General features: G+C 74.8%; 1 protein-coding gene across 1 annotated transcript; it reads right to left on the bottom strand.

Moving 5' to 3' along the window:
- Positions 1-348: 348 nt before the first annotated feature.
- On the bottom strand, positions 349-9,285 carry H696_02048 (hypothetical protein; the record flags this gene model as incomplete). The annotated part of the gene is made up of 6 exons (XM_009495949.1): positions 8,852-9,285; positions 7,817-8,602; positions 7,372-7,629; positions 5,251-7,161; positions 2,443-4,852; positions 349-2,287 (listed from the first exon to the last, which is right to left on the bottom strand). Exons 1-6 carry the CDS (start codon positions 9,243-9,245, stop codon positions 349-351), a joined length of 7,698 nt encoding a protein of 2,565 aa, XP_009494224.1. The 5' UTR covers positions 9,246-9,285.
- Positions 9,286-9,296: the final 11 nt, after the last annotated feature.

Below are 9,296 nucleotides of genomic sequence, written 5' to 3'. Positions count from 1 at the left end.
GGGGGAGGGGGAGGGTGACAGGAGTTCGCCGTCGTCGTCGCGCCGGATAATATACAAGGAACTGGGAGCGGATCGTCTAAAGAAAGGTAACCGGCGGCGGGGTGAGGGGCAAAGAGAGCACGCCCCCCCCCACCCCCTCGGGCCTTCTGGGGGTCTTCCCTCTCGGCTCTGTGCCACGGCTTTTTTTTTCTTGCTCCCCCTTACGCCCTGTGCTTCCCCGCGCGCTGCCTCTGGAGCTACGCGCATACTGCTGCCGCCGCCGCCACCGCCGTGGCCATCACCCGACTGCCCATGCATGTACGCATGCGGCCCCGCGTGGGGCCACTTCGAGCGTGCCGCGCGTGGACCTTAGGACTTGCGGCGCGAGGCGCCGCCGCCGCCGCCGCCGCCGCCCAGGCCGCCGGAGGAGGGCTTGCGGAAGTTGACAATCGACGGCGAGGAGGAGGGCGAGGTGGAGGACGAGGAAGAGGAGGAGGACACGGCCAGCAGGCCGGAGCCGCCAAGCGGGCCCACCGCCCCGGACGACCCGCCGAAGACCCCGGGGTTCGGGCCCGAGGGGCTGAGCACCGGCGAGGAAAGCTGCGCCGGGGCACTGACCTTCAGCATGGGGGCCACGATGTGGCCGAAGAACTGATCCAGATTGGCATCCAGCTGGGCCAGGGCCGCGTGCAGCAGGGCGTCCGAGACATCCGGCCCGGGGAAGGCCCCGGGCGCCGGGGGAGCCGGGGGGGTCGGCGCGGTCGGCGACGTGGGGATGTCGCCGCCGGGCCCGCGCGGCCGGAGCAGAGCCGCCCGCGCGCTCTGGAAGTCCGACCCCTGGTGCAGCAGCTGCTGCGGCTGCGGCTGCGGCTGCGGCTGGCCCGGGGGCAGGGTCAGGTGCCCGGCCCCGGGAGGGAGGGCAGACCCGGCGCGCAGGCTGGCCGCCGCCGCGGCCGCCGCCGCCGCCGTCACCCCATCCGGCGCCCCGGACAGGGGGATGGAATACTCATCCGAGCACATGGACAGCCGGGTGAGGGTCAGCGAGTGCCGGCTGCCGCCGGCCCCGCCGCCGGAGGGGTCGGCCGCGGCCATCTTGGCCACGCGCAGCACCGCCGCCGGGATCGACCGGGCGGCGGCCGCCTGCGCCAGCATGAAGTGAATGAGTCGCGCCGCCAGCAGGGCATTGGCCTCCGGCGTGTCGAAGAGCCCCGGCCGCAGGGGGATCGCGGACTCCGGGCCGTCGAGGCCGGGCCCGGCCGGGGCCGGCGCGCTGCCCGGCGGCGCCGTGGCCGGCGAGGCGGGCGCCGAGAAGGCCGACCCGGCGTACTCGGCACCGGACCCCTCGTGGCCGGCCTGCGGCCCGGCCGGCGGCCGACGGCCACCCAGGGCCGCGGTGGCCGCCTCGGCCTCGGCCTCGGCCTCGGCCATCTCCAGGGCCACATGCCGGGCCTCCAGGTGCAGCGCCGCGGCCAGGTGCAGCGGCGACGCCCGGGCACAGAAGCCCGACAGGACGGCCGAGGCCAGGCGCCGGCGGAGGCCTCGCCGGGGGCGCGAAGAAGCCCCCTCGGACCCGGTGCCCGGGGTCCCCCCGGAGGAGGAGCCGGTGGTGGTGCTCATGCGCCGCGAGCTGCTGCCACTGCTGATGGTGGTGAACACCGGCGGCGGGGAGGACGACGACGACGAGGCGGAGCATGCGTCGCCGGGCCCGGCCAGCGGGCCGCCCGGGTGGCCGGGCCCATAGGCGGGGCTGCCGCCGCCACTGCCCGGCCCCCCCCCGGCCAGCGGCGACAGGCCCACCTCCAAGAGCAGGGAAGCGGCGTCCGGCCCGGTGAGGCTGCCCTCCGGCAGGCTGTCCCCGGTGGCCAGGAAGTTGAGCGACGACGTGTCCGCATCATCGCCCGGGCTCGGATCCAGCCCGAGCACTCGGTACCCGGAGAAGCTCGGAGCCAGGGGGTAATGCGCATTCCGGGTGCTGGCCAAGTGCGCCGGGCTGGCCAGGAGCCGGGCCCACGCCGGCGCCCGGAGCGACGCACCCTCCCGGCCCCGGAGCAGGGCACACTCCAGGCCGCCGGCACAGCGCCGGGCCCCGCCGCACCCGGCGAAAAGCCCGGTGAAGCTGGCCGGCAGCGAGTCGAAGGCCCCGGAGGCCAGGAGACTGTCACGCACGGCCAGCCGGGCCTGCACATCTCCCGGCAGCGGCGCGTGGCTTTGGATGACGGCCGTGGCCACGTCGGGGTTGGAGCCGAATCGCAGCAACAGCCGGACCAGGGCCGGATTCTGCAGCGAGACGGCCTCGTGCAGGGGGGTCCTGTGAATGGGGGGGGGGGGGGGGGGGGCAAAAAGCCAGCGGGCCGGCGGGGGGGGGGAAAAAAAGGGAGCGCGGGGGGGGGGGGGGGCAGGAGGCGGAACGGGAGCAGCGGGGGAGGGGGGAAAGATCGGCACCCGGGGCGACCGGACACGCACCAGCCATTCTCACCCGGCACGTCGAAGAGCGCGGCCTTGGAGTAGGCCAGCTGGGCCGAGGGGAGGCGCTCGTCCAGGGTCAGGGGGTCCAGCCGCGGCTCGCTGGGGACCAGGTCCACCGCGGCAAAGGCCTGCAGGAGGATCCACACACTGCACACATCGCCCGAGCGCACGGCCAAATGCAGGGGCGTGTTGCCGCGGGTCGACCGGAAGGTGGGCTGCGCGCCGGACTTCAACAGGCGGACCAGGTGCAGGGAGGAGGCAATCCGGTCGGCCGGCGGCGGGGACTCCAGCCCCAGGCAGGGGGCCGTCAGGCGCGGCACGGCGCCAGGGTCGGCCGGCGCCCCGGGCCCGGCCGTCACCGAGGCGGGGGCCCCCCCCGGCGGCGGGGTGCCCGCGACGGCGCCCTCCGGCGGCACCGGGTCCGCCAGCGACAGGACCGCCAGCGAGCAGGCTGCCACATCCTCGGCCGACATCTTGGCAATCAGGGCGTCCATGACACTGCGCGAGTAGGCCCCGGTGACCGAGGACCGCGAGGCAGTGGCCACATCCAGCGGGTAGACCAGCCGCCGGTGCAGCGGGGTCAGCGGGTCGGAGCAGGGCCGGCGCAGGCCCCGCGCCGGGCGCCACTGCGTCGACGGCGGCCGGAAGGTCGGCACCAGGGAGGCGGGCCGCGCGCAAACACGCGCAATGCCGATGCCCAGCGGGCCGCCGGGGCGCACGCTGCCCGGGCGGCCGCCGCACCGGTGGCACCCGCGCCGCCGGCACGGGGGCGGCAGGTCGCACGCGGCCCGGGCAAAGCGCGCCAGATGCCGGTCCAAGGCCGCCGGCAGGGAGGCGCACTGGCAGCCGCCCGGCCGGCGGCCCGACACGACCGTGGACTTGCCGGCCCCGGCCGGCGCATGGGCCTCCGGCCGCCGGGGATGCAGGGCCAGCGAGGCGGCCGCCGGCCGCTGGCGCGCATCCTCCGACTCGGAGTCGCTCGAGTCGCTGGAATACGAGGCCGACGAGTCGGTGGCCGAGTAGCTCGAGCAGGAGGACCCACTGGAGGTGGCGCTCGAGGACCCGGACGAGGGGCGGCCCGGCCGCTGCCCTGGCGTGGGCCCCGCCACCATCGCCGGCGCCGGGGCCACGGTCGGGGCCGGCGAGGGCGAGGGCGAGGGCGAGGGCGAGGGCGGCCGGGGCCCCGCCTCCACCACGGTGGCCACCACCAGCGACAGGTCCGACTCCTGCGACAGGCCCGACTCCGAGAGGCAGGGCTCCTCCTCGGGGATGGTACCCGGCAGGGGGATGGGCGTGATGGTGGTCGCAGGCGGGGCCGCGGCCGCGGGCCCGCCGGCCGGGTCGTCGGCATTCAGCCAATCAAACCCATACTCGGTGACCATGTTCCGGCCGAAGCGCTGCTTCATGGACTCGAACACCTGGTTGAGCCCGGCGCGGCTGGCCAGCGAGGGCCGCCGGCCGGGAGGCTTACCAGCGCCCGGGGGAGCCACCGGGGGGGTCGCGGCCGGGGCCGGGGCCGGGGCCGGGGCCGGGGCCGGGGCCGCCTGGGCCATACTCGGGCCCGGGGCCGGCACCGGGGCCGAGGCCGGGGCCGAAGCCGACACCGGAGCCACCACGCCCGGTGCCATGGCTGGCACGGCGGCCTCCGAGGGGGCGACTGGCGCCGGCGCCGCCAGCACCGCTGCCGCGGTGGCAGCGGAGGTGGTGGACGTGGGAACACCCGGCCGAGACGGCGGGGCCAGGGCCGACGGCCGGCCCGGCAGGCCGGCCACATCCCCGCCATCCTCATCGTCATCATCATCGGTGTCGTAATCCGTGTCGTCGGTGTCATAGTCGTAGTCGTAGTCATAGCCGGAGGCGGGGTCCGTGTCGGAGACGGAGCTGTGCGAGGCGGTGGCCGGGGCCGCGATGGCCGGGGCGCGGAGGCCGCCAGGCGCAGCCAGCGGGCTGGCCTTGGACCGCGCGGCCCCGGCCCCGGCCCCGGGCCCGGAAGCGGACATGGCCGCCGCCGGCACGCTCAGGATCGACCCCGGCGGGGGGTCCAGCATGAGCGACCGCGTGGAGGACATGGACAAGCGCCGATCACGCCGGGTGGACCCGCTGATGAGGCCGAAGAAGCGCCGAGCCGCCGGGCGCCGGGCGTCCGAGTCCAGCACCGACGCCAGCCGCACCAGCAGCGATGTGGCGAAGACCGGCTGGTGCGCCGAAGCCGAGTAGTGCCGGTCCGGAAGCTGGCGCTCCGGGGCAGGCCGGGCATCGCGCAACGCCGGCGGGGGGCCGGCCGCGGCCGAGCCCTCCAGGCCGGGCGCGCGTACTGGGGACGACCGCTCGGTGATGTCGAACGATTGCCCGGCCAGCGGCCGCGGAACCAGCGACCGCATTGACAGGTAGTGGGTGTAGGGGATGCCTGCGATGGTGGGCGGGGCGGGCGCACGAGATGGGGGTCAGCGTGGCCGGAGGAGCAAGATGGAGGGGAGGGGGGGGGGAGGAATGAAGAGAGAGCAAGCCGCCCCCGGCCCTTTCGGATGATGGCTCTTGACGTTCGAGTGGGTGGGCGCGCCGCTGGCCAGCACCAAAGACCCGTCGCACAGTCGGAGCGAGACACAAAGACAGAGACGCAGAGACACAGAGATACACACACACACACATACAAAAACACAAAAACACAAAAACACAAAAACACACACAAACAGACAAAAATACAAAAACACAAAAACACACAAAAACACACAAAAACACAAAAACACAAAAACACAAAAACACAAAAACACAAAAACACAAAAACACAGAAAAAAACACACGCACCACACATGGGATCGGCCCCGGCGGCCAGGAGCATGCGCACGATGCGGTCGGACTTGTTGGCATCCGGGCCCTGGAGCTCGACATCGCGCCCGGCCACGGCCACCGCCAGCATGAGGGGAGTCAGGCCATACCAGGCGCTGGCATAGTCGCCCGACCGGTCCGGGGCCGAGGAGAAGGAGGGCAGCGCCGGCGGGGCCACACTGGCGAAGGCCCCGGCGATGCCGTAGTCGCCATTGAGCATGGAGAACACCAGCCGGTCCATGCGCTGGCTGATGGCCAGCAGCAAGACCGATGGAGCCTGCACATGGCGCCACTCGCAGGGGCCCAGCGGCGACAGGAGGTGCGCCTGCCCGGCCACCGAGTGCGGCGTCACCAGCGCATGGATGCGTGACCGCTGCGGCGGGTACACCTGGCAATGGCGCCGGGAGAAGGTGTACACCCCGCTGGCGAAGCGCCGGGTGTACCGGCGCCGGAGGAGATTCCGCCGCTGGCGGACCGTCACCACCGAGGCCGCCGAGGCGCCGGCCGACGCGGAGGAAGCCGACGCCACGGTCCCCGGAGCCGGCGGCCCGGCCAGCACCGGCCGACGCCGATGCTGCGACGGGAAGGCCATCACCGCCACCGGGTTGATGCCCTGGAAGGATCGCGGCAGGGAGGGCTGCTGCGGGCGCCGCCGGCCGCCGGCCGAGGGGCGCTTCTTCGAAGAGCCCGAGGCCGGGGCGGCGCCAGGGCCGCGCGCCCGGGCCGGCCGCCGGGCTTGGGGCTCCGGCGCCAGGGCCGCCGGGCAGCCGGCCACATGCCGGCCACCACCGGCAGGGCGCTGCTCGTCGGTGGACGCGGCGGTGGCGGCGGCCACGGCCGCCGCGGCCGCCGCCGACCGCTTGCCCCGAGGCAGGCGCTCCGTTCGCCGGCGGAGATTGTGCGCCGGGTCATTGAGAGCCGGCCCGGGCCCGGGCTCCGGCTCGGGGCCGGTCCCGACACCGGTGACCCGGTCAGCTGCCCCCGGCGGGCAGGTGCACCGCGGGGACTTGACGACCGCCAGGGCCGGCACCGTCGGCACCAGCGGCGGGCAGCCCGGACTGCCGGGCGACGAGGAGGGCAGCCCCGGCGAGCCGGGCGCCATGGTGCCGGCGGCGCTGGCCGTGGCCAGGATCTTCGCCGCGGCGGCGGAGCGCGCGGCCGCCCGCGCGGCCCGCTGCGCCAGAACCGCGCGCTTGGACGCGGCCAGCTGCTGCTCCGGCGACCGGGTCAGCGAATAGCGCACCGTGACAATGGGCCGGGTCCACCAGTCCCCGACGCCCAGCTCGCAGGCGCACCCCTGCGACCGGGGCGGCAGCGCCGGACACGCGCCGGGGACCGCGCAAATGATGCCCCCATGCCCGGCGGCCGGGTCGCCGGTCATCGAGGCGGCCGCAATGCGCAGGGCCAGGATCGAGGAGGCCTCCGTCGGCTTGCCGGTGGTCTGGATGAGCTCCGGGGCCACGCGCAGCGAGCTCCCGACCCCGGGGCCCCCGGCCCCGGAGGACCCGGAGCCCGGTCCCGACTGGCCGGCGCCGGCGCCGGCGCCGGCGCCAGCACCGGTGGACCCGCCGGACCCGGTGCCCGTGGCGCCGGGAGGGCTGCCCTTGTCCGACCCGCTGGTCCCGGAGGAGGCCGGAATGGAGAAGGGGGCCGAAGGGGCCGAGGTGGTCGGCACCACCACGCCGGCGCCCTCGGCACAGCGCTTCATCAGAAGCATGGCCAGCACCTCCAGCCGGTTGAGGATGGCCAGGACCACGATGTCGCGGCTCAGGCGCCGGGTGTGGAACTCCCGCCAGAAGGCGCTACTCGAGGGCAGGCGGTGGAAGACCAGCGTGATGGCGCGCTGCTCATTCCGGTCCAGGATGGCCAGGCGCAGGAGGTGGATGTATTCTGCCACATCCGAGGCATCGGCCCAGGGGTAGTGGGGCGGGGGAGGAGAACCAGGTGAGAGAGGGATAAAAAAGGCACGTGGCGTCTTGGCGGGGGGGGGGGGCCAAGAGGCGCGAGGGAGAAACAAATAAAAAAAACACCACAAGCGAGAGAGGCACACGGCGGCAGGGAGAAGGGGGAGAGGGGGGGGGGGCAACCGGCCGCGCGTACCGGCAGTCGACTTGGGCGGGGACTTGCGCAGGCTCGAAAGCAGCGAGCTGGCGGCCGAGGCCAGGGTGGGCGGCGGCCCGGAGGTGGCAGCCGTCACCGGAGTCGGCGACACCTGCACCCCGGCCACCTTGGGCGTGGGGGGCTTCAGCGACCGGAGGAGCTGCCGGCGCTGCTGCAACAGCAGCCGGTCCCCGGGCAAGGACCCGGGCAGAATGGCGGCCGTGGTCTGGGCCACGGTGGCCTGCAGCGGCGAAACAGCTGCGGCGGCGGCGGCGGAGGAGGAGGAGGAGGAGGAGGAGGCCGGAGGCCGGAGGTCAGCCAAAGCATGTCAGCAACACGTCAGGGTGGTGGGGACCGGGAGAGGGGCAGGAATCTCCCCCCCCCCCCCCCCTACCCCACCCCACGGAAAGGGCGGAGGAAAGCGGGAGAGGATGGAGGGGCGCACAGCCGCGGCGCAAGAGCCAGTTCCACTTTTGCTTCTCCGGGGCCGCGGGCGGGGCACCGGGGTCGACCCCGGAGCCGGGCCCATGCAACGAGGGCGAGGAGGCAGACGAAAGGGCCGGTGAGGCGCCGGCACTGGAGGCGGCCGAGGCCCCGGGCGACGGGCCGGCCAGCAGGGCCGACCCGGAGCCGGAGAAGCCCAGATGCGCCCCGGCGCCGGAGCCGGACGACGACCCCGGCGGCAGGGCGGCCACGGCCGAGCAGATGGCGATGCGCTGCGCCGCCCCGGGCGAGGGCTTCACCCCGTCCATCAGGGTCCAGAGGATGCGCCGCTGCCGGGCCACGCCGCGCGAGTGCGACAGCCGCACAAACTCCGACGTGGTGGGCGACCGGCGCAGGGCGTAGCTGTGCGCCGGGCCCGGGGTGCTCCCCCCGAGCGAGGGCGACAGGCTGCCTGGGCCGCCGGCCGAGCCGAGGGGCCCGGAGGCCAGGCCCCCGGCGCTGGGGCGCCTGTGCGCGGTGGCCGGGCCGCCGGGGACCGCGGGGTTGTTGCCGGGGCCGCTGCCGGCCCCGCCGCCCCCGCCACCGGTGGCCGAGGAGTGCCCAGATGACACGGACGAAGCGAAGGACAGCGAGGAGCCAGATCGGGCCCCGCGCGAGAAGAGCGTGGCTCCGGGGGCCGTCAGCGAAGAGAGGGACGACTCGCGCGAGGAGGCGTGGGAGTCGTCGCCGGCCCCGGCGGTGGGGGGATCCTCCGGCGCCGAAAGGTCGGGGATGGACGTGCGACGGACTGGTCATGGGCGCGAGTCAGCGGGGGAGGCAAGTTGAGGGCAGGGGGGGGGGGCGAGGCCAGGGGGCGGATAGGGCAGGAAGCACGGAAGGCACGGCGGAGAACCCCGTCAAGCCCGGGAGGCAGGGAGAGAGGGGGACGGGCGGAGGGCGCAACAGGGCGCAACAGGGCGCAGCAGGGCGCAGCAGGGCGCAACAGGGCGCAACAGGGCACAAGGGGCCAGGCATGAACACGGGCCAAGAGACGCACAAAGCTTGGTCCCCTTCATCCGACGGGCAAAGCGCCGTGAGGAACTGGGCGAGGCGGGGGGCGAGTTGGAACCGGCGGGCAATGACGCCGGCGACCCGCTGGGGCTGCCCTCGGACCCGGAGGAGTTCGAGTGCACGGAGGAGGCCGAAGAAGACGAGGGCGAGGGCGGGAAGATGGGCTCCAGGTCCGGCGGATCGAGGGACTGCAGGGAGGAGGCGCGCTGGCGACGGCCCGGGACCGGGCCATCGTCAAGCCGCGGCGAGCCGGCCGCCAGGACGACATCGGCGCTGGCCGACGAGGCCATCAGCGAGTCGGCGCCCTCGCTGTCGGACAGCGAGTCGCCGCTCGGCAGTGGGGTGACCGGCCGCGAGAGACTGCCGCTCGGCCCGGACATGGCACGCGCCGGAGCTTTCTCTCGAGGGGAGCGACGGGGGGGGGGGGGGGG

The sequence above is a fragment of the Fonticula alba genome (assembly GCF_000388065.1).
Source record: "Fonticula alba strain ATCC 38817 unplaced genomic scaffold supercont2.3, whole genome shotgun sequence".
NCBI lineage: Eukaryota > Rotosphaerida > Fonticulaceae > Fonticula > Fonticula alba.
Note: the sequence above shows the minus strand (reverse complement) of the source record. Positions and strands in the feature narration are given on the sequence as shown.